Here is a 23,602-nt window from a genome sequence, read left to right on the forward strand (position 1 = left end):
CGCCGCGCAAAGGCCGGACGCCCGCAGTTTAAGATCGAGGATTTTATTTTATTTTATTTTTCTTTAAAGGGTGTTGTTGGTTTAAGCCGCTCGGGGCAGGGTCCCTCCCGCGCCGCGCGGCCCCGCCCCGGAAGTGTCGCGGTGCCCGCGGTGGCTCCGGCCGGGCCCCGCTCCCGGTGCCGCCGCCGCCATGGGGGGCAAGAACAAGCAGCGAACCAAGGGCAACCTGCGGGTGAGCGCGGCCCGCGGGGCCGGGGAGGGCGGCGGGGCCGGGCCGGGCTCGGCCCCCGGGTTCCGGCGCTGCGGGTGCCCCGGGCGGGGCCCGGCTCCCACCGCGCTGTGGTGGCTGGGCCGGGCCCGGGGCCGCCTCTGGCCTGGGCCGTGCTTTCTGCTGGACGGTGCTTGTGCGGAGAGGGGCAGCAAAAGCGCTGCAGATGCATCAAGGTGCCGGTGGTACTTTCGGTGTGTTCCTCTGCGCAGAGTCTTAGAGTACACTTGCCACAAGGCCAGAGATGATGTGACATCTGTCCTGTCACTCAGGATTGTGGGAGAAGTCTGGTGTTCAGGTTCCCTAATTCCTCCCTGGATTTAGGGAAGACTAGGGAACGTAAAGCGTCATGCCCTTAACAACTCACATGCAGAAAAGGTGATTTAAACCCCCACAAGCTCACAAAACTGCTGGCTGTCATTAGGAAATAAAAGGTATTTGCATTATGAGATGTCCCAGAGGACATTAAAGCATCAGTCAGATTTGGGGCAGTCTTTCCAATAGAGTGTGGTTGAAACAAACCTGAGACAGTAATACAATGAGCAAAGGGGTAAACTAGAAGATCTGCTGAGCTCCAAAACACACACTGTGTGTTTATTTAGGTGATATTTATTGTACTTGTTACATATGCATGCTTTTGCTCCATTCCTCTAAATAATTTTCGGCCACTTGGTTGATGGGAGAATCCTTTATTTTGTCTATATGTTTTTATTTGTTCAGAGAAGAAAGGAGCATTCCCTGGTGGCTCTATTGGCCCATGATAGCCAAGAAACCCAGAAATAGTGAAGGAGGATTAATAGTTTCTTAATAAATCTCCTTAATAAATTGTTTGCTTGCAGAGGGAGTTTTCTGTTTGGCTTTTTTGTATAGCAAAAAAAGCAATAAAAAGCAATAAAAGCAATGAAATTTTCTGTAAGTGTTCGTGCGTTATGAGAAAAGAGAATTCTGAGTCACAGAATCATTGAGTAGACTCACAGAGTCTATAGATTTGGATTGAAAGGGACATTAAACCTCCTCATCCAGTCCTACCCCCTGCCATGGAGAGGGACACCTTCCACTAGACCAGACTCCAAGCCCCATCCAACCTGCCTTGAACATTTTCAGGGATGGGGCAGCTGCTGCTTTTCTGGCAACCTATGCCAGGGTTTCACCAACCTCACAGGCAGGAATTTCATACCTAATCTAAACCCATTTTGTTTGAAGTCATTCCTTCTTGCCCTATCACTACAGTTCCTGATGAAGACTTGTCTCTAGCTCCCTTGTAGGCTCTTGCTGGTGCTGGAAGGATTTTATGAGAGCTCCCTGGAGCCTTTTCCAGGCTGAACAGCCTCAACTTTCTCAGCCTGATCCTAAAGAGAAGAATCATTTTCTAGGTCAAACTTCTATGTTTAAAGCACAGGTGGACTCTTCTTTGAGAGACTTTATTTTTATTAGAAGCTTAATTATACAATATAAATACAATCATATTTTTAAATACATGATATATGCAAACTAAAATTAGATAGATAATTGCCTCCTGTCCCTGTTTTCTGTCAGCCTTCTAGCAGTGGCCGAGCTGCAGAGCTCCTTGCCAAAGAACGTGGAACAGTGCCTGGGTTTATTGGCTTTGGAACATCTCAGAGTGACCTGGGATATGTTCCTGCAATTCAAGGAGCAGAGGAAATTGACAGCCTTGTGGATGCTGATTTCCGAATGGTGCTGCGGAAACTTTCTAAAAGGGATGTCACAACCAAGTTAAAAGTAGGTGTATCCTTTGTCCCCCCCCCCCCCCCCCCCCCCGATTTATTTATTTTTTAATTGGGGTAATAATACAATTTTTGGGTGGAAAAGGAATAGGAAGTAGCTAACGCTAATTTCACATTGGTGGATTTGCTAGAACTGCAGTCCAGAAGGTATCTTGGATAACCTATAGCAAGGTCCATGTATAATCATGTAATTATTTCTATAGATGCTCATTTGCAAAAGATGCATTGATTTTTGGAAAAGGGAGTTGCAGTTTCAGATACAAACTGGTAAATTACAGAACATATCTACCTGACTTCTGAAGTTATGCTCTTGATATTTTGATTTTAGGCTATGCAAGAGTTTGGGATGATGTGCAAGGAAAGAGAAGCAGAAGTTGTTAAAGGTGTTCTTCCTTACTGGCCGAGAATTTATTGTAAAATTTCACTAGTAAGTATTGAAGTATTTAATTTATGTGACTACCTCTAAAGTTGTCTTTGTTGACCTGTTTACCTTTGTTGGAATTACTGACTTGTTCTAGGAGAAACATCAAAGTTGAAGGAAAATACTATGCTTTTTTTTGTGGACATAATTCTGTATTGGCAGTGAGTGGAATCTTTAACTCTTGTTGTCTGGGCTGTACTTCCTTGATAGGTCTGTTAGACTTCTATGTTTAAAAGGCAGTACTATATTTCTTAGGAAAAGTTCTTTCATGTGGATTCCAGAAAGGCTAGAGAGTGTCCAGTTAACATAATTATAAATCTTCTTCATCTAGGACTAATATCTGACCAGACTTAACACTTTTAAAAAAATCCCCAAATCTTAATATGAAAAGGCCATAGTAGCCAGATTAACAATAAGTTTATTGACATATTTACTATATTTCCAAGATTCTAGTATGGATACTGTTGAAAACATTATATGGGACAAAATTAATCACTGTTCTTACCCATTAGAGTAATTCCTACTGTACCTGGAGTCAAGACTGTAGGAAATCATGATGTTGTAAATTCATGTGCAGATAAAGGATAACAATGCACAGCTTTATGGTAATTCTAATTCAAAAGATGTCTTCAAGGCTTTCTGTTTCTCCTACCTCTTGTCTGTCTGTAAAATGTTTGTATAAATTGGAAACAAAAACTGTTGTTAGAAATATCAGGGAAAGGTTACAATTCTGAGTGTACAACACTTTGAGAATATGATGGTTCTAAATTAGAACTCTCCTCATACCTTGGGATACGAAAACTTTTTTCTTGTTGATGTGTATTTTCAAATCTATATGTCAAATCCAGTTAATTGCCAATATGATTTTTTAATCACCACTTTTGCTTTGAAGTACCTGAAAGCAAAGGTACATTTCTTAAACCAATAAACCTTTCTCTTTTTTTCCTTCTTTTCTTTGTTTAACAGGATCATGATCGACGTGTTCGAGAAGCAACTCAGCAATCTTTTGAGCAACTGATTCTTAAAGTGAAAAAACATTTAGCTCCTTACTTAAAAAGTATCATGGGTTACTGGCTGATTGCTCAGTGTGACACTTATTCCCCTGCTGCTTCTGCTGCAAAAGTAGCTTTTGAAAAAGCTTTTCCTTCGAGCAAACAACCTGAAGCCTTAGTATTCTGTAAGGATGAAATTCTTAATGTGAGTGTATCCTTTTGTATTTCTTTAAGTCTTTGTATATATCAAGTTATATTAGAAGTTTAAAAGTCATCCTTCTTTCCCCCTTCTTCATGATTAAATTTCTTTCTTGCCTGAAACTTTGCCCCTGTGAAGAGAACCATAGGATGGTTTGGGTTGGAAGGGACCTTTTTGAAAGGTCTTCATGTTCCACCCCGTCATGAGCTGGGACACTTTCCACTAGACCAGATTTCTCCAAACCCCATCCAGCCTGGCCTTGAACACTTTTAGGGATGGTGCAGCCTCAGCTTCTCTGAGCAACCTGTGCCAGTGCCTCACCCCCCTCACAGGGAAGAATTTATTCTGTAAGGAAGTATAAAAAAGAAGAATAATAAAGAATGCAGAGAAAAAAAAATGCATCTGTTTTTTTGGACTTGGGATGAGAATGGCTGTAACCAAAGGAATGAATAGTGAATTTCCTTCTGTGCATTCCTATGTAATGATGCCCAGTCAACATATAATGTTGCTGACAGATGGAATAATGATGCTGGAGTAGTTAAGCTACAGTGAAAAAGGAATGAAGAATGCTGAGCAGTGTTTCAGCATCTACAAGTTTAATTCTGACCAAGTTCTATGCTCTTCTGCCAGTCAGATATGATCCTCAGTTGACTGAATTAAAAAAAGGTAGAAGATTTCATTGCTGGCCCATCATGTGCAAACCTAGCTGTTTGGATATGCCCCAGTTTGGCTTCCTTTTAGCAGGAGCTCATTGGCATAGGGCTGCAATTTACTAAGTATTATGAAGACTTAGTTCAGGCAGTACCACAGCTACTATGTTCAGCATGACTCAAATTCTTTTCTTGCATGTTTACTAACATGTCTAAAAATATTAGACAACTCAGAGATTGTGAAATTTTATTGTAGGACTATACCTGAATAATGTGTGGACTATATTGTTCACATATAAGTATTAGATTTCTTAATGTTTATATGCATTATTTTTCCCCCATAGGTACTTCAAGATCACCTTCTGAAGGAAACAGCTGATACACTCAGTGACCCTCAGTATGTTTGCCTGCTTAAATGTATATCTAAGTCTTTAGATACTGTTCTTTATTTTGTTCTCTGTTGTTGGAAGTAGTGAATTTAGTTTTTTTTCAGGAGACAGAATAATTATTTGAGTCCAGATCCCAGCAACTTTGGAACTTAAGTGTAAATGGTTTTAAAAGTGTTATCAGTTATCTAGTTCTTGTTTCAGCTGTTTTAAGAGTAGCATTTGTGAGTAGCTGGAAGATGAGATGACTGTAAACTCTTTCCTAACAGTTTATAGTGTACTTTAGAATCTATGGAAAGTTTATATATTTACTTTGCACCTGAAATAAAAAAACCAAACCACAAAAGAATGAAGGTAGTTTAGTTTAGACAAACTTGGGATGCCTCCTGGTTTATTTGCAGTCCATCTGTAACTTTTTTGTTTGTTTTGCTTTCTGAGAACTGTACCAGAAGAAGAAAGGGAAGCCAAATTTTTCCGGATTCTGACCTGTTCCTTGTTAGCTTTAAAAAAGTTGCTCAGCATGTTGCCAAAGAAAGAGCTGCATTCATTGGAGGAAAAGTTAATGTCACTTCTGTCTCAAAACAAATTTTGGAAATATAGCAAAAACAACGTATCACAGGTGACTTTTTAATTTCTTCTTTATTTTGCTTGGGTTTTGTTAAATGTAATACCCTTAACCTAAGGAAATATTAATTACTGATATTCTCCAAGGATGAACTTGGTACTTTGCTTAGGAACAGCCTTCAGGTTTCTAAGTAGATTGCAGAAAGGCTAAAGAGACTGTTCAGTTAACATAATTATAAATCTTCTTGATCTGGTACTAATATCTGACCAGACTTAATGTTAAAAAACCCCCAAAGTCAATATGGACAATATTGCTTGAAAATTTATCCAGTAGGCTGAATTTTTATTTCCATATCATCATGATCTACTTCTTGGCAATCTGCTGTAATTTAAAATTCATGTAGAGGATACAAACTTTTTCCACTTACAGCATGTATTCTTAGTGCTTTTGGATTTTAATTTTTTAAACCATTTTACTGGTCTTTAGTCTGCCAAGAGCAGTGGTGCATGAAGTGATGAATTCATGCAATAGTCTTTTGTTTAAAAGTTTTAAGTTGCTTCTGAGAAAAAACACCTTTGGAGAAGTTTATAAAAACAGAATTTTGACAAACACTTTATCACTAAAGAAATTATCTTAAAATATTGGATAAGACCGTTTAAAAATGTCTCTGTTTTCTTTGTTTTTAATAATATTTTAACCTTTGTTAATATGATAAAATATGGTGACAGTGTGTTGTAAGGTTTTGTTGACTTCAAAAGGAATCTTACGAGCTATGTGTAGTGACAAATTCTGTTTTTCCTTCTGTGGCCTCTGCCAGGTTCGCTCAGCTTTCTTTGAGCTGATTTCTGCTTTTTGCCAGCACTTGCCTGAGGCAGTGAAAGCTGAAGCACCAAGAGTTTGTCCTGCTGTTCTTCTCAGCATTGATGACAGTGATGCAGTGGTGTGTCCTGCTCTTTGGGAAGCAGTGCTTTACACTATCACCACTATTGAGGTAATGTGGGAGGCATAAGGGGCAGATATTTTCATCAAATTTAACTTTTCACCAAGTGTTGTTCTCTGTGTAGAATTAGGAAGACAGGCTTGACTGGGTTTTCTTCATGATTAACAACAGGAACTCCTTAAGGCTACATCCTCCTTCTTTCAGTGTAACTTTCAAATATATCATGTCCAGCATATCTGAAAATTACAGTTGTTTTATGAATTTAATTTAATTTACCTGGAACCCTTTCATTAAATATAGTTACTAATAAGTCAAATAATGCTTAAAACCTTTTTCTGTGTTAAAGACAGTTACAAAAATGACCTGCAGTACATTTTTGGTTAATGTGTTTCCACTTTAAAAGTAAGGATTCTATCGCTTTTTCTTTCATTTGTTTACCCTTAATTTTAAGTGAAACACTGGCTTTGAATTAGCAGATGAGATATTGTCACAGACTGGGATACTCTGAGGGTTTAGATCTGCAGATCCCTTTTGCAGCTGCTGGAATGAACTGTAACAAGTTCTCGTGAAAAGAAAACCTAAACAGTCTTTGTTCAGTTTGTTATAAATATAGATACCTTGAACTATAATAAATAAAATAGATCAGATGACAAAAAAGTGTAATGAGGGAGAAGTTCCAATGCATTTTCTAACCATCAGAACATTTTTGAAGTGTTTTGAAGTTGGTGATACTTCTAAGGTCAGTTATTTGTTTGCTTTGATAATGAGAACTTAAAATTAAATACAGGACTAATTACAGTACTGATTTTTATGAGGCATCATGAAAACATTATTAAAAAGAAACCTTTGATTGGCTAGCAAGGAAGGTCAGTTGATTTTAAACAGTGCAGAAATAGTTTTATCATGTTAACTTCACCAGCCAAAATAGGGAGAATGTGATTTTAAAGAATATGGCACATGAGTAACTTAACAGAATTTAAATTTCACAATAATTTGTTTCAGCTATAATACAGGGAGGTATGTTAAATGGCTGCCTTGGGAGTTCTTCTGAGGCAACATATTGTTGTTTAATTTATAGTAAGTGAATTTCTGTCTGTAGGACTGTTGGAGTCATGTGAATGCCAGAAAAGGAGTTCTGCCAAAGCTGTGGACAGTGCTTCGAGAAGGTGGGCGAGGATTAGCCACTGTTATCTACCCAAACCTCCTGCCCTTCCTTAGCAAGGTGCCTCCTGATGTTGTGGAACCCAAGCTGGAATACTTCAGAATTTTTTTCAGCTCTATAATTCAAGGGTATGGACCAAAAATTTATTTGTTTGGAGTCAGTCTCTTTTACATTTGGAAATAAAGAAACTAATCTTTAAGCATTTAATGATGAATGAGATCATATTTTTAAAATTCTTTTTGGTGTCTAAAACTGGAGTCAGTCCTTTGTTGCCTTAAACCTTCAGTTTTCCTTTTGATTTTCCTACATCTTCCTTACATGAAGCATTCTTATCTTTCCTTGTCAAAGCTTTGTGTTTATTCCATGTCCAATTTGAATATGGAACATTAATTATAATTAAGGGTGACTCTTAAGAATCAGGCTATTCTCTCCAGTGTGTGATTCTTAAAGAGGGGATAAGCCTTGTGATAGTAACATTTCCTTTAAGCAGGAACTGTAATTCTTGTCATACTCATTTTTAAAGGGTAAAACTGCTTTTACTTTGTGCCTTTAAAATACATCCAAACCACCTTTCAATCAAATGTAATTTAAATGTACATTTGTGCATTGTTTACTCAAAAGCATATAGAAATTATTTTATGAAATACTGAAATTTTATTTATTTAAAAAATATTAGTTCTCAGCTGATGTTGGTATGGCAATTAGTAGAGCTCTTGGAGAAGAGAATTATGTAGGAGTTTATTAACTGGGTTTATTAACTTTCTAAATTGACTTTTTTTGATCTGACTCCTGTAAATGATTCTATGATCCTGTACTGGTATCTGGTTCAGAACAACATAACTGAGGGTACATTGATGACATTCATACTGGGTTTCTTGGAAGCAAAGCTGACCTTGTGTCCTCCCTCAGGTTGTCAAGTGAGAAGACAATAACCAGCCCTTCAGAAAGTTCAGCAATTATAACTGCATTTACGGAGTGTCTGTGCTTTGCTGTACTACAGGAAAGGGAAGAAGACCAAAGCCAAATTCATCAAATGCTTATATGTGACCAGGTATTAATCAGAAATACTGAATATTGTTGTGTGTACATTTAATAAGTCAAAATTAAAGAAAAGTGTGAATTTTAGGTGAGGATTTACTTATCTGTTGAGAATCTCCCTAGATTTTATGAAAAAAAACACGCAGAATTGTCAAGGCTGGAAAAGACCTTCAAGATAATCCAGTCCCACCATCAGCCCAGCACCACCAAGATTGCCCCCAGACCATGTCCCCAAGAACCTCATCCAGGTGTCTCTTAAGCACTTCCAGAGGTGGTGACTCCATCACCTCTCTGGGGCAACTTATTCCAATGCCTGACCACACTTGCAGTGATTTTTTTTTTTTTTCTAATACTTGGTCTGAATTTCCCCTGCTGCGGTTTAAGGCCATTCCTTCTCATCCTTTCACTAGAGACATGGCAGAAGAGACCCACCCCCACCTCCTTTCAGGGAGGTGTAAAGAGCAATGTGTAACAAAAGTAAATGTACTGAATTTAGGGGTTTTTTCTTCCCATGAAATCATCCTTTTTACTATGCAATTGAAGTTATATTTAAGGGGGGAAAAGAGTGCCTCTCATCCTGTATATTTTTATAAAGTGTTCAAACATAAATAATTCTAATATTTGCAAAATTGCTCCAGAATGTTTTTTAGAATTATATAATCTCTTGGCATTATAAATAATAAAATTATCTTATAAATTGGATCACTGTTCTTTAATACATTTTTTTGTCTTTATAGCTAATTCCTTTTACCAATACTGTACTTAAGGAGCCCAAGTTACAAAGTGGACCATTATTTTATCAAACAGCAGAAATGCTGAGTTCCTGGGAAGCTAAAGCAGAACTCTCCAGTGATGATGGTACAGATGAAGTTTTCCAGAAACTGTTGTCAGATTTTTGGGACCATCTTTTAAGAATGTGTATGCTTCATGTTGATAGGCTGGATGCTGATGAAAAATTACTTATTGCCATATCTGGTATGCTAGAAATTCTTCAGAATCCAAAGAGTGCTACAAAACCAAACAATAAGAAATCTCTAAAGATCAGATTTACAAATGAGGATGAATCTGAAAGGAACACAGAGAGTCAAAAGCTCACAGAAGTGAGAAGTGGTGACTCTGAAATTCAGGCTGACTTGCAGCAAACTTCACATCTAAGAAAAGAACCTCTAGAGAACTTAGTCTGCAACCTGGCTGAGCTGAGCATTGTGTATGTCAATGAACAGAAGTCAGAACAGCATTTGAAATTCCTCTCTGCCCTGCTCAACTCTTTCTCCTCAAACAGAGTTTTCCAAGTACTTTTAGAACAGGGAAATGATGTAAGCCCTGCTCAAGCTGAATCTCAAAATGAACTGAAGGCTCATAACCAAAGTCCATCTGTACAATTTCTGTATCTCAATTTAATAACTTGGCTGAAAGAAGACTGGAGGAAAGACACCCATTTCCTGGTTGATATTTTATACAGTGTACTCCATTGTTGCAACAATAATGAAGAAAGGAAAGTCATTCTTGATGATTTAACAAAGGTATGACTTGTGTATGGTGTTACTAATTTTTATCAGTCATTACAGTTACTGTGGGTTGTAGTTCCTTAATAATCTTACTTTGGCAGTGTCACATGGAAGATATTTCTACATGAATTTGGGTTAATTTAAGCATAAGGAAGGTAGTTTTAGGAAAGTTGGACATGATAGTGTTGGGGTGAAAGGTTCTGTCTCTTTCTATATGATATAAATCTTAAAAAAATATAATCAGAATTTCCCTGTTCTGGCTTTTTTATACAGTATACTTTAATAGTAGCCATTGGTAGCCTTTTTTGTAAATACAGTTCCTTACTGAATTTTGTGGGAGAGAAAGATTTGGAAGACAAAAATGACATAATCAATAACTTTGTTATTGGATTTTAGCAGCTTCTGTTTAAGCTTATAGAACAGTTAAAATGGCATTATTGCTTTCTATTCAGCAAAGATTTTTATTAAATATTGGGGAATTTTGTTTTTCTTTTCAGATGGATCTGAAATGGGTTATATTTCTCCAGATAATTCAAAAGGTACCTCTTAAGATCTTTTTTTTTTTTTGTTCTTGTTATGCATATTTTCCAGTAAATCTCTGATACTAGCTTTGAGACTCACATGGATTTGTAGTGATAATTTCCATAGTTTGAAAATCTTACAATTTCATAATAGTGTTTGTTTTAAATGCTTTTAAATCTGGGGATAGTCTTAAAAATGAAATGCCAAAACAAAAGAATTTTCTGTCCCTTCTGTTTTTGGTCAGTTTGCTTTTTGAGCCAGAGGGATTCCTGATTTGTTGATCATTTCTTCTAAGATAGAAATAATGGACCTGGGGATTAGAACAATAATTTAAATAATTATTTATATCATCATCCTTAAAAGGTGCTTATAAGGAAAAGGTAGTATTCCATTTTTTCACACTGAATATTGACAAACTGACATTTAAGTAATTGCATGGATGAAATAGGAAGCATGTGATGAATTTTTGGACAAGAACTCATAGAATTTGACTTCCAGTCCATTGCATAGACCACAGGATCTTCCCTCACATATGCTGCATATTTTAGGAATACTCATTTTTTATGATTTTGTAGCTTACAGAGGCTCATCAGCAAAATAATATTTTTAATTTGCAACCTCCTGTTTGTTCTTAAAGAAATTCAGACCCTGTAAACAGTTTTTATGTTTTAAATAGGTTTTATTTCAGCCAACTTGGTCATCCAGAAGTTATTTTTCTAATTCCAGTTTAGGAATTTCCTGGACTCTCTAATTGGAGGAGAAATGTAAAGGAAGCATTTTCAGAAGGTGACTAGTTTCACTCTGCAGTAGAGATCTGACCCAGCCATAAGATGCTGTCTCTGACAAAAAGAAAGTTGGGGGTGTTGTTGCAGATGTAAAATCTAAAGGCTGTTAGTGGCAGATGATATAATTCTCACTTTGTGTGTGCAAGTTGGACATACTAATCTTTTGATTAGTAATAAAAGTTAATAGTTAGTAACAGAGAAGCTGTGGCTGCTCCATCCCTGGAAGTGTTCAGGGCCAGGTTGGATGGAGTTTGGAGCAACTTGAATTAGTGGGAGATGCCCCTGCCCATGGCAGGGGGTTGGTACTTAAATTGGAACTTGGAAAATGATCTTTGCAGTCCCTTCCAACCCAAAGCATTCTATTATTCTATACCCTCAAAAGATTCTTGGAATGTTTTTCTTATGATCCAGGCATGCTCAAGCACAACGAAACTTTCCCTGGTCTCTGACTGGCTGAAAGGAGACACACTTGGAGAAAGGCTGGTAATGCTGGCAGATGATCTGTGTCACCTGGGTTTGAAACCTAGAGCAGCCTCATCAGGATCAGCCTCTTCAGAAAGGTGGACTCTCCTGAGCTTGGTGTTGTCACAGCACGTTAAAAATGGTGAGCATATATAATCCTTGGAGTTCACAAAGTGTAAAAGCTGCACTTATGCTTTGCTTAAGGTTGAAAGGAACTTGGAATCTTCCAGAATACTTAATGTAGAACATTTAGGCTTTCTCCTGGTAGTGTTTTGTTGTTTTTTGTTGGGGTTTTTGTTTCTTAGTTGGGCTTTTTATATACCTTAGCCAGTTTACTACAATCAATTTAATTTTGTCAACACTAACTTGGCAGCAGTAGCTGCCATTTTTTTGGTCCCTGTTGCTAAACAAGGGCAGTGTTTAAAGAGAAGATGCAGATTTGCAAGTTTGGAAAACTTCAGGAAAATTGAAGTAAGCTTGATCTATCAGCAGATGTGCTGCAAAATGATATAATTTTTTAGAACATACCATGTGAAATTTACCTTCAAAACTAGAAGGCCACATCAATTATTATGGACCTGTATGTGTTTTCGTAATGCCTTATTACAGGAACACTGGATTGTTTTGAGCCATTTCCATTTATTTTCATGTCTTTTAATAACTCTGTGTGTAGTCTTATGCTGTATATGTAATCTGATTTTTTTATTAATAACATCCTAATTAATTTATTCCTTGCAATTTTAGTATCTAATATAGACTTCCTGGGGAGTTCAATTTTCTTCATGTTTTCCATGTAAACTCAGCAATTTCTTTGATCCCTGAGATGACACATTTCAGTGTCAGTGGATGCTGTGCACATTCATGGTGCTTTTGAGTTTCAAAGATGCACACAGGCAGCTCACTGTGGTGGATGTTCTTAGAAAAGGCATCCTGAAGGTGTCCTAAGATTGTTTTTTCTATTACTGGAACTTTTGATGTAAAGGACCATCAGAAAAACCTGTTTCCTCTCTCCACTGAGAGTTTCAACAGATGTGCCTGTGAGTCTGTGATGTAGATTCTAGGGTTTATTGTTCAGTGTTTTGCTTTTTGACTCTAGAGGGGAGACACTCCTGAGCTCATTTTCTGCTGGGTGTTGGGTGACCTGTTTTTAAATAATTTTGGATGAAGCCTAAGAGATTTTGAGGAGCTATGGTGTTTCTTGACTTAGTCATTCAAACCAAAGTAGAGTATTGGACGTTGGAAAGGATTTTTTTTTTAATGAGATCTCTTATCTGTGTTTCTTAAGGCAAATTGTCCTGGAGGAAATGGAAGAGCCTTTTGTAGATCAGTAGCCTATGATAAATTAAAGGAGAAACAGGATAAATAGTGAAATGGAAGATTGTTGTTACTGAAACTTCACAGACTCATAAGATACTGAATGCTTAACTGATACAAAAGATTACAAAAGAAATTCAAAGCCAATAAATATTACAGTATACATGGGAAGAACACAGTTGTAACTGTATCAATTCAATGATACACCCTGACCTGATAAAACTCAAAAAGAGTTCTTCAGTCATTGTTTTGTTTCCCTGTAAGTGACAGGTTGTAAAAAAGGACTACAGGTTATTAGGAGCTGCTGTGAAAAAAACAGAGGACAAATGAAAATCATTATAGCATGTAGTCAATATACTGAATATGTTGTCAATATCTGGAATACTGCATGTAATTTTGGTCACTGCAATATTCTTGTTCACCTATATGCTTTTGAAAAACATGTAATAGAATTTGAATATGCCCTAAGAATGTGGCAGGGATGCTTAGACAAGCAATGGCTTCTGCTTGCAGAGGCAAGAAAACAGACTAGAATTTTTTAGCTTGTAGTAGAAGTGATTTGGTATGGGGTTGGCTTAAAAGCCAAAACCCACAATTTGTATAGAAAATGCAAACAGTGATAAATCTGTCATTGTTTCTTTCAGTGGAAGAACTTGAGTTTCTAACACATCCTTAGATAACAGTCTTGAGGGGTGAGAAAAGAACACTTCTTCATGCAGTTTATAATTAAATAATGGAACTCACTGCCACAGGATACTGTGGAGTTTGAGGATAAATGGGATTGACTTGCTTGTATCCCATGTAAAAGGAACTAAGCATGTTCATGGCTATATGCAAGAGTACAGTGAAGTCTCAGGCTCACAGTTGGTTGCCAAAAGCTAAAGGCATAAAAGGGAGAGGGGTCACTTTATATTTGCTCTATTTTAAATACCTTTTTCAAAGCTGCTTCAGCTAGTTTAGAGAAAAGAGATTTGTCACTGTGGAATGTTGGCAGTTGTCTGTGAAATAAGAGAGTTTAGGTATCTATTAGACTGAAACTGCTTTGCACTTCATTTTGCATTCAAAATTAGTAAACAGAAATCAAGGTGGTCCATATTAATATGATGTCTTTGCATGGTCGTGTTTATCAAGCAGTCAAAGCATACTGTCTTTTTCCTCTGCCCAATAGAATCATTGATAGGTGACACTTTTGTTGAAAGGATTATTGATAAACTTCAAGCAGCTCTGTCTAAAGCAAAGGATCTTTCTGAAGCTGGAAATACTGAGCCATCAGTATCTTTCATCTGCGATGTGGCCTCGAGCTTTTTCAGCTCAGTGAAAGGGTGTTTGCTGATGCCATCCTCAGAAGACTTGCTCCTTACCATCTTCCAGCTGTGTGCTCAGAGGCAGGATGCAACACACTTGACAGGTAATCTAGAAAAAGAGCTTCAGCCAAGCTTTTTCATAGGTGATGATTACATCTGCATTATTTACATCTGCATTATTTACATCTACATTCTTTACATCTACATTCATTACATCTAAATTCTTCCTTTTTGTGAAACAGAATCAAGTATGTGATAGAATACGGAGTTCACATACATTGAACATTTACAGCTGTAACTGGCATGAAAATCTGTGCTTTAGTTTACAATGCCCAGTTACTACTAGTAACTATGTTAGTAACTAGGACTAGTTCAAGTCCTGAACATCCTTACAAGGATTTTGAAGCTTTTTTTAATGTTAGTAACAGCTAACTTGGAGACTGTGATATTGCACACTGTTTGCACTGCTACAGAAGTTGTTTGAAGTCTGTGAAATAAAGCGAATGAACATTTTTTTGTTCATTTTGCAATCTGAGGAGTCTATGAAAAAATGGGTACAATTGCTTCTTTACAAATAACATGTATTTATTCTGAAACCATTTCTTTTGGCCAAATTGCCCAGACAAATTGTGATCCATGTGTCTCTCTCATTGTCTCGTGTTCAGACTGAGATCCTGATTCATATTCTTTGAATGCAGAATTTGAGGGTCTTAAATTGGTGCATGCATTTACTGACATTAATACAAGTAAATGCAGTGTTTCAGTGTTGTCATAGAAATGAAATAGGACAGTGCTAGCTTGGAAACCACTGCTGCTTTGTAAATGTCTGTTGATGTTGTGAATGTTCAATATTTTGGTAGAAAGATCTGTGGTTTTGAAGACTGTATAGACATATGGACAACAGGAACATCATTCTTATTATCAATTAAATTAAATCTTACCTGTGAGTCACAGTTAATTTAAAATGGCTCTGCAACAAGAAAGCTCCATACATATTAAAGTGCCTTTAATAGTTTTTGCATGTAAGCACAGAAAAGAGAACTGTTTTCCTACTGTAGGACCTATAGACACATGATTGTTGCTGTATGCTGTAAGTTGCAATTAGAGTTTACCTGTTTGTGGTGGTTTTACTTGTCCATTTGTTGTTGTATTTTCTTTTTTCTTTTCCCTATAATAGATGTACTTGTATGCAAATTGAAACACACTTGGATGTCTGGTGTGAATTCACTTGTGCACCAGCTTCAGAGCACTCAGAAACAGAGCTCCTTTTTGCTTAAAGCTGCACTTTGGGTCAAGAACCAAGTTCAGTCTTCCTCTTTGGACGTTAAAAGGTAATTGGGGTGCACGTGTCTGTTCCATAATGTGTCATTCTAGAAAACAAACCAGGATCAGTGCCTGGTTTAGCCTTTATTTAATTGACAAGGGTATTACTGAGAGACTTTTCAGCCTTTTGGAGACAGTGGGTGGAACAGAACCACCCCTGGTACAGCATGTATGGAGCATTGTATCAGTGGAAAATATGCAGGTGGCTCTTAATGAATAGTGCCACACTTGTTTGCAGCATTTTCTCCTTTTCTCAGTCTTCAGGTTTTGATCTCTGCAGTCAGTGATTTGTTGCTGAAGCTCATGGAAGCTGATGGACAGTCTGGATATCTTGTGAGAGCTTATGTTGAGCACATCACACCAAACAAAACTGAGTGGGGGAAATTGCATGAGTCTCTGTGCTCTGAGGTATGAAAATGATAATGGATTGTACAGGGTGCTCAATCTTTCCTCAAACTTCTGTCCACTAGGGTGGTTTCTTTTGACATGGCACTGCACTTATGAATTCCATATGTTTATGCAGAGGTTCTTTTCAGCCTCTGTCCATAGTGAGAACAAAACCTCTGTTTATGAACCCATGCCGCACAACTGGAGAAAAATCAAAATCAATGAAATTGCCCTTTTCTGCACTGGACACCAGCAACTTACTTTACAATTCAGGAATTTTATCACATTGTGAAGATGTTTTTATCTCAAAGTTAGTTCTTCATAAAGAGTAATTTTGTGAAAGACACCAATATCTGCAGAAGAATATGGTGTGCTATCTTCAACAAAATGCTGACATACATAGAGTAGAGAGTGGGGCCACCAGTCTTCAGTAACCCTACAATTTCTTGTAAAATACATAGAGTTCTAAAGAAATGTATTTGTTTCTGAGCAGCAGTGTAGTTTGAAATTCCTGCTGTGCAATTAGGTTTTTAATACACTGGAGTGGGTCATCCTAACCACTGTGCTTTTGATATGAATGTGTATGTTTCATGGTTGTTTCTTAATAATTTTGAATTTTCAAGGTTAAAAATATCAAAATATTTTTTCATACTCTTTTTATACATGTTGCAGTGGATGCACAAGCCTCTTTTGGAAGGAAGGCTTAGTATGAATTGTGAACCTCTAGGATCAAGTGTCAAGCTGTGTGGCACAACTAAACTTCCAGGCCATCTGTGTACTTCAGCCTTATTGAGTAAAATGGTACTGCTTCAACTGAAAAATAATGTACTCCATGGAAATGATGATGCTGAAAGAAAGAAAATTGATAATATAAGTAAGTTACAATGGTAAAACTTTAAGGAATTTTATTTTGTAGTAGTTGTAATTGAATTGAAAATTAGAAATTCATAGTTAAATATAGGTTGGCATACAGGTATGAGAAATTATCCAATTATCCTTTTGCCTTTTGTTGCCTTTTTTTCATTCTTTTTTTCAGGTCTCCTTTAAAAGTAGTTTTTATATTCCTGAGACTTCTTTTGCTTATATACATCCTATCTCAACAGAACTTTGAATTGTGAGAAGTACGAATTTTCAATGAACTTCATATTTGTTCATTGCCAAAACACACATTGGCAGGCATGAGTGGGTGATAAGAACTGTATCCCTCCCTTGAGGGTTTAACCATAATGTAAAGATAGTTTGAGACAACAACTTTTCTTAATTCCATGAGCTGGAATCAAATTTCCTTTTAATTTCAGGAATGCTCAAATTAAATGCAGCATTATCAAATCTATACTTCTCCAAAAATCTCACCATGATGAGAAGTGCAATTGTTTAGTGTAGGTGTTTGTAAGCTAATGAAGGAACCACATGCTGGCTCTTACAAAATTTGTTTGGTTTTCTTCTGGACTTAGATATTGATTGCCTTGTCTGCAAGAAAGGTATATTAAAGAAAAGGAGGAGAATAGAAAGGAGTCATGCCATGCTTAATTTGCTTTAAAATGTCTTGAATATCTAGAATAGATTACTGTAGCCTTTTTTCTCTTATATGTTATGATACAATGGCAGATATCCAGTTCATGCTCTGAACCACCTGAGATTGTGTGTAAAAATAATAGCTTTAATGCATTAAAAACATATTAAAAAAAAAAAAACAACAAAAACTTGACCTGAAACTTCTTGCTTATGCAAGTCAGTAGTCATTTATAAACAACAGCTGTTGTTCAATTAGTTGCAGAACTGTTGTACTCATTACAATGGATTGAAGAATTGGAGAATCCTCCTTATCTGCTTCTGGAGTATCTTCATATGTTAGAAGAGATGCACATCACATATGAGGAGTTCAGTGTTCTGAGCAGCACAGCTAGCCTGCAGCAAACTATATTTGACAGGTATGTGAGAGCAGGTGAAACAACTCTTAGCTCTGTCTTCACAGTTTATATTGTATATAGTGCCACTGTATTTCCATCTGTGTGTTGATTCAGAATGCATCCAAATGCTTTTGTGGTGAACCCTGAGCATCTGTATATATTAACCAGGGTCTTTCTTCTTCTTTGAAGATCAGAGGAACATGGAAGACTCTGGTCCTTAACCCTGGCCAAAGTCATCCGTTCTGAGAACGCTGCGTCCTGGGAGAGGAGAGAACTTTTCAAGACAACAGAGGGGTATCTTAATACTGCTGCCTATAAACTTAGAGTTTGTTGTGAATGCTGATAGTGTGAAATGATTCTGATTCTGACCATTGACAGCTGAAAATGAAGTGATACATGTGTATGGCATGTGAAAGACTTGGTTTACATGTGGGATTGGTTATGTCTGAGGATATTACATCATTATGAACTGACTGATACTTTTTCTCCTAGTTCAGTTTTTGAGTTCATTTCATTCTTGGTGTTTTGCTTGTATGAATAGGTTCCTTCCATTAACAGAGGGCAGATTGCATACACTTCAGTGTTTATCACCTTTCTTAATTGAGGAAGAAAAGAGGGAACTTGTCTTCCATTGTGTGGCCAAACTTATGACATGTACACAGACAGAGCTTTCCAGCACTGATGGTGAGTATGTTCTTACCTCAGTCTGGTTCATTAGAATTTAAGAACATTATGTTGTAATAATATTTGCTTTTAGATAAAACATATTTACTATAACATTGCTTTTCCTAGAAAGAAATGCTTTCTTAGTTTGCCTGTTTCTTCTAGGCTGTTTGGCATAGTAATTTTCTGCCTCATTCAGAAAGTACAAGCTCTAATGCCAGATGCAAAATTAGAATGAAAAGATTTAGGCTGATATTATTAAAAGCATCCTGATGTTGCTGCACTTCTAGTTTCATCTATCTTATATAAGCATGTCTGTAAATATCAAAGTTTTCAGTGAACCATTTGGCTTTACACAGCATGCCAAAATATTACTATTGTCAACTGGTCATGATTGTCTTTAGATGCTTTGCCAAGAACTCTTTCACAGTTTGCATATAATTTTTTAGTAGCTCCTCCAGTTGAAAACTGCACTACATTTACTGTCTGCAGCTGTGGAAAATTAATTAAGAGGTGGTTGAGATGTATTATGATATTGCTTTGAATATAGCCACTTAATTTGGGTGTATGTTTTCACAAATTTGCTGCTTTTCAAGAAAATTATTTGAAAATGCTCACACAGTCCTTCTATCTGTATGAATTAGATGCCATTTAAGAGAAAAATCCTTTCTGTTTTTGTCTCTTACTGCTTTGGTGTGTTCTTGCACACATTCTCTTTGATCAGTCTGTATGAAAACTTAAATGTAGGTTATGCATTTTGTAACAGAACTGTGTTTATTTAAATTTAAAAAAATACCCTGTCTTTGGTTACTTTAAGCTGTGGACATTTGGTCTTGGCAGTGTTCTTAGGATTTCAAATGAGTTCTTCAGATGGATGTTCTTCAGATGTGAAAATTGTCAGTATTAGTATCATACAGAAATTGGGAGGAATCTTAAAAGTTTCTACTGTGGTAATTTCCCTACTCTTTCAAGTTAGTTGAGGCTTCCTGGCTTTCTAACCAGTGAGGCAAACAAATGTGTCTGAGAAAACTTTGAACATAAGAAAATGGAAGAATCCTCACATCTCCTCTGCTGTGAAGGCCTTTTATTTGTAATTGGCATTTCCCTTCTACTACTTCTCAGTTTTCTAGGGATTCCTGAGCAGAACATATATGTCCAAATTCACATTAAGTGGGATGTAGGTTGTAGGCTTACCATTTCAATGGTGTCTTTCTTTTCAGGTAGCTGAAATAAATTCTGCTGAACTTTTTATTATTTTTTTATTTAGTTATTATTTTTTATTTATTTTATTATTTTATTGTTTTTTTGTCATTGTGCTTGTTGGAGATGTTAATTTTCCCCAAGAAATCTAGATAAATTTCAATCTTAGCAGGTATCTTTCCTTTTTTAAAATTTTACAAACTATCACTTAATATTATAGGAGCTGGTTTTTTTTTAAAGTTTTGATTGGATATTGTATTTTGATTTAATCATGACATCTGTGAATTAAGTGTACAAAGAAGAAAGCTTTGGTATTGTCCAAACTTTCTTATAATATTAAAACTAAGTTCTGTTGACATACATTCTAATGTTTGTTTTGTCTTGAAAATTAAGAGTATTGAGTTTACATTTTTATTATGTCATAGGAGCATTTGGATGTCTTTCCATTTTGAACTCCTGCATGAAAGATAGAAGTATTGATTGTGATCATCTACTGCCTGCAATACTGAAAATCATAATATCTTGGAAAAATGATAATGAGGACAGCTTTCTATTTAGCTGGTGGGTACCACTTTGAGATAATTTGACTTTTTTTTCTTATTTCTAAGGTATGAATTTAAAAATGCAGACTAGTTATTAATTCAAACAAAATCAATCTGTGCAACTGCCATCTACTACTCTAATATTACATATTTAAGCTTTTGTAGAAACTTTTGGTTTAATCTGTTATTAGGTATTTACTAATTCATACTGCAGAAAATTACATGAATGGTTGAAGGCTGAGAAACTAAGGAGCTTTGTAAATGCTTTTGAAAGATGTCAGCTGTTTTCAAATGCATTCAGAACTGACCAACTTTTGTAGGTATTGCTGGATATTGAATTCCAAGTTTTGATGGCATATTTTGGTAGCAGGAAGAAAACTTGCACACCAAACTTAGGTGTCTGTCTTTTACAATTCTGGACCCAAAAATGTGACTTGAAATGCTCCCAGCAAGGGGTGAGAATATACTGAGATTTATTTTTTAAAAAATTATATTGTGAAAAATCCAGGCAACAAAGTTTCAAAAGAATCATAAAACCATAGAGTGGTGTGGATTGGAAGGGACCTTAGAGCTCATCCAGTTCCAGCCCCTGCCATGGGCAGGGACACCTTCCACTAGACCAAGTTTCTCCAAGATCCATTCAACGTGGCCTTCAACACTTCCAGGGATGGGGCAGCTGCAGCTCCTCTGGCAGCCTGTGCCAAGCCATCCCTTACAAGGAAGAATTTCTTCCTAATAATCTAAACCTATAGTGTATAATATCTGGACACTTGAGAGCTAATATTTTTTCCTAAATCAGTAACTTAAAATTATTATTTTTCTTGCATTGGTTTAATTAAAATTGCTAAAATTCATACTTTATGTAAGTATATTGCCCAAGAAAATGTGTAAATTGTAGAAATGTATGAATCTGTAATTTAGGAATCTTATTTAGACTTGGCAGCTAATGTAGCACTCTACCTTTTTAAAGACAGAATATCAAAAGCACGTTGGGCACAGCGTGGTGGTGCCAGACAAATTTGTCCTGCAAGGAGGAGTAAAGGCAAGAATATAAATACTCACATCTACACCATGAAACTGTATGAGATTTGGTTGTATTTTTATTACAGCAATCTGAAAGAAGCAAGTGCCCAGTTGCTTGGTTTCAACATTGAGATGATGCGTTACCTTCCCTTGCTGCTGAAATATTCCACAGCTCCTTTGGCTGATAACGAGTGGGACTTTCTGATGTGCTCCATGCTGGCCTGGTTAGAGGTAATATGGAGGCATCTTCACTTTTAATGTACTTATCTTTTTGATTATTCCCTGTATATGGCATGGACTGTAATCTCAGTATACCAAATACTTGACACAGTGTTAAGAAGAATTTCACAAAATCCTATTTTGGACTTCAGGCAAAGGTCATATGTGGTTTAAAAGCACAGGCAATTATACTGTCCTGTTTTTTGTTTTTTTTTTTTTTTGTGTATGGAGATAAAATCAGCTCACTCTTCAGGTAATACGATATTCAATAATGGCATTGGTAATTGAAGAAGAATTTTGAAATATGTTTGCTGTAGGTCTCTGTCTTGAAAAATAATATTCCTTTAAGACAGTCTAACATGGTACATCAAAATTAACTGAATAAAAAGCAATGTGCATTTCAATATCTAACTGATGGCACGAAATATCAAAGTTATATTTTAAAGCTTTTAGGAAAAAGGTCAGTAGTCAGCTGAGTACTTCCTGACTAATCAAATAAAGATACAGAATCTCTCACTCTCTGTCACCTATGGATTTAGAAGGGCAGGCTGGAGACTTCATATGACCTTTCTTGATCTCAGGATTAATCTTACCTAATGGCATGTGCCTCAGAATTATGTATTTTGTTTCATAACAGACAACAAACTTATAAGAAAACCTTGTTATATAGACTAAATAGGCAATATTTTCAATTGATAATGATACTCCTTTCTGGTAGTACTAGTAAGAACAAAAATAAAAAGAAAGCAACTCTACTGGGGGAGAGGAAATATTCTCCTGATAGCCACTTCAATAATTTCCAGTTTTTAGTAGGATGTTGTCCATTGAATTTTCTTTTTGTCATTTTAAGGAAGGTTATATAATGGAAATAATCCATGTTTGGTGAGACTTGGAAATTCATTTCAGGAAGTCTTATTGAAGTACAAATTCAATTTTTAAACACACCTTCCTGCCCCAAAAAATTTTCAAATGGTTCTTGCAATTGAATCGTCTTTGAAATTACACTTTCTAGTGTAGATAGGAGATGTGAAACATATTTTAAAGCAAATTTATGGTTAAGGAATCTTCCTCTGTGTTTATTTCCTCCTAGACAACCAGTGAAAGCCGTTCGCTTTACCATGTCCCACTTGTGCAGATTTTTGCTTGTGTCAGTTGTGACTTGGCATCTGCCCTTAGTGCTTACTTTGAGGCTGCAGCTCCTGACACTACTGCAAATCTTCCTAAGAACTTGGTCAGTGAATGGAAAGAATTCTTTTCCGAGGGAATTCACAATTTGCTGTTACCTTTGTTGGTGAAAATCACAGGCAAGTATATGACAAGGGGATAGCAGCCAGGCTGTTCTGAAATAGAAATGAACAGGCCATATTTTTGAATTTACGGGAATATTAATTAAATAGAGTTTATAACAACTCCAATTTTTTAACACTTACATACTAATTAGTAAAGTGATTGACTGTAACATAGAGATTGTTAAGATTAAATGCAACCTGCCACATGCAGCCTTGAGTTGCTTCCAGCAGGGCTTGGTTATGGTATCATCCATACATTCTGCATCACAGCTTGTCTTATTTTCAATAGGAGAAACCAAAAATGCATCAGAAGGCTCTTTTCAGAACTCTGTGTTGTCATCTTTGGGAGAAGCTCTAACTTACATCTCAAAGGACCAGTTGTTAAACCATAAGCTGCCACCGAAGTTTGTTGCAGGCCAGAAGACAAATCTTCCAGATCATCTCCAGACCCTGCTGAACACACTCTCTCCATTGCTGCTTTTCCGGGCTCGACCTGTGCAGGTTTCTGTCTACCATATGCTTCATAAGTAAGAAACAACAGATTTCTCACTCTCATTGCCTCCCAGCCCTCCTTTTTTAAAAAAATATGTGCTATAGAATATGCACTTGTAGCAAAATCATGTTCCAATAAGGGAAAAAATCCTTGACTGGGCAGTTTGTGTTCTGTTTTGGAGGGCACTATATAAAAATATAAATGATTAAGTGTATTAGCAGACTTAATAAAGGTATTTATTTTTAGCTCTTATTTTAGTATTCATAGAATCCTAAAATGTAAACTGAAATAT

General features: G+C 36.6%; 1 protein-coding gene across 1 annotated transcript in view; it reads left to right on the plus strand.

Annotated features, from left to right (window-relative positions):
• Window positions 1-97: 97 nt before the first annotated feature.
• LTN1 (listerin E3 ubiquitin protein ligase 1) overlaps window positions 98-23,602 on the plus strand; it is a 30,614-nt gene continuing 7,109 nt past the window's right edge. The window contains exons 1-23 of the mRNA XM_079318399.1: window positions 98-232; window positions 1,805-2,008; window positions 2,342-2,440; window positions 3,401-3,631; window positions 4,620-4,672; window positions 5,100-5,280; window positions 6,044-6,217; window positions 7,266-7,456; window positions 8,238-8,379; window positions 9,104-9,889; window positions 10,372-10,413; window positions 11,593-11,785; window positions 14,126-14,365; window positions 15,439-15,592; window positions 15,842-15,992; window positions 16,644-16,845; window positions 17,743-17,902; window positions 18,071-18,175; window positions 18,423-18,565; window positions 20,170-20,305; window positions 21,396-21,540; window positions 22,619-22,832; window positions 23,107-23,344. Coding sequence (XP_079174525.1) covers window positions 191-232; window positions 1,805-2,008; window positions 2,342-2,440; window positions 3,401-3,631; window positions 4,620-4,672; window positions 5,100-5,280; window positions 6,044-6,217; window positions 7,266-7,456; window positions 8,238-8,379; window positions 9,104-9,889; window positions 10,372-10,413; window positions 11,593-11,785; window positions 14,126-14,365; window positions 15,439-15,592; window positions 15,842-15,992; window positions 16,644-16,845; window positions 17,743-17,902; window positions 18,071-18,175; window positions 18,423-18,565; window positions 20,170-20,305; window positions 21,396-21,540; window positions 22,619-22,832; window positions 23,107-23,344 — 4,226 coding nt within the window. The 5' untranslated portion in view covers window positions 98-190. The remainder of the gene's footprint in view (window positions 233-1,804; window positions 2,009-2,341; window positions 2,441-3,400; window positions 3,632-4,619; window positions 4,673-5,099; window positions 5,281-6,043; window positions 6,218-7,265; window positions 7,457-8,237; window positions 8,380-9,103; window positions 9,890-10,371; window positions 10,414-11,592; window positions 11,786-14,125; window positions 14,366-15,438; window positions 15,593-15,841; window positions 15,993-16,643; window positions 16,846-17,742; window positions 17,903-18,070; window positions 18,176-18,422; window positions 18,566-20,169; window positions 20,306-21,395; window positions 21,541-22,618; window positions 22,833-23,106; window positions 23,345-23,602) is intronic.

The sequence above is a fragment of the Erithacus rubecula genome (assembly GCF_903797595.1).
Source record: "Erithacus rubecula genome assembly, chromosome: 1".
Classification (NCBI taxonomy): Eukaryota; Metazoa; Chordata; class Aves; order Passeriformes; family Muscicapidae; genus Erithacus; species Erithacus rubecula.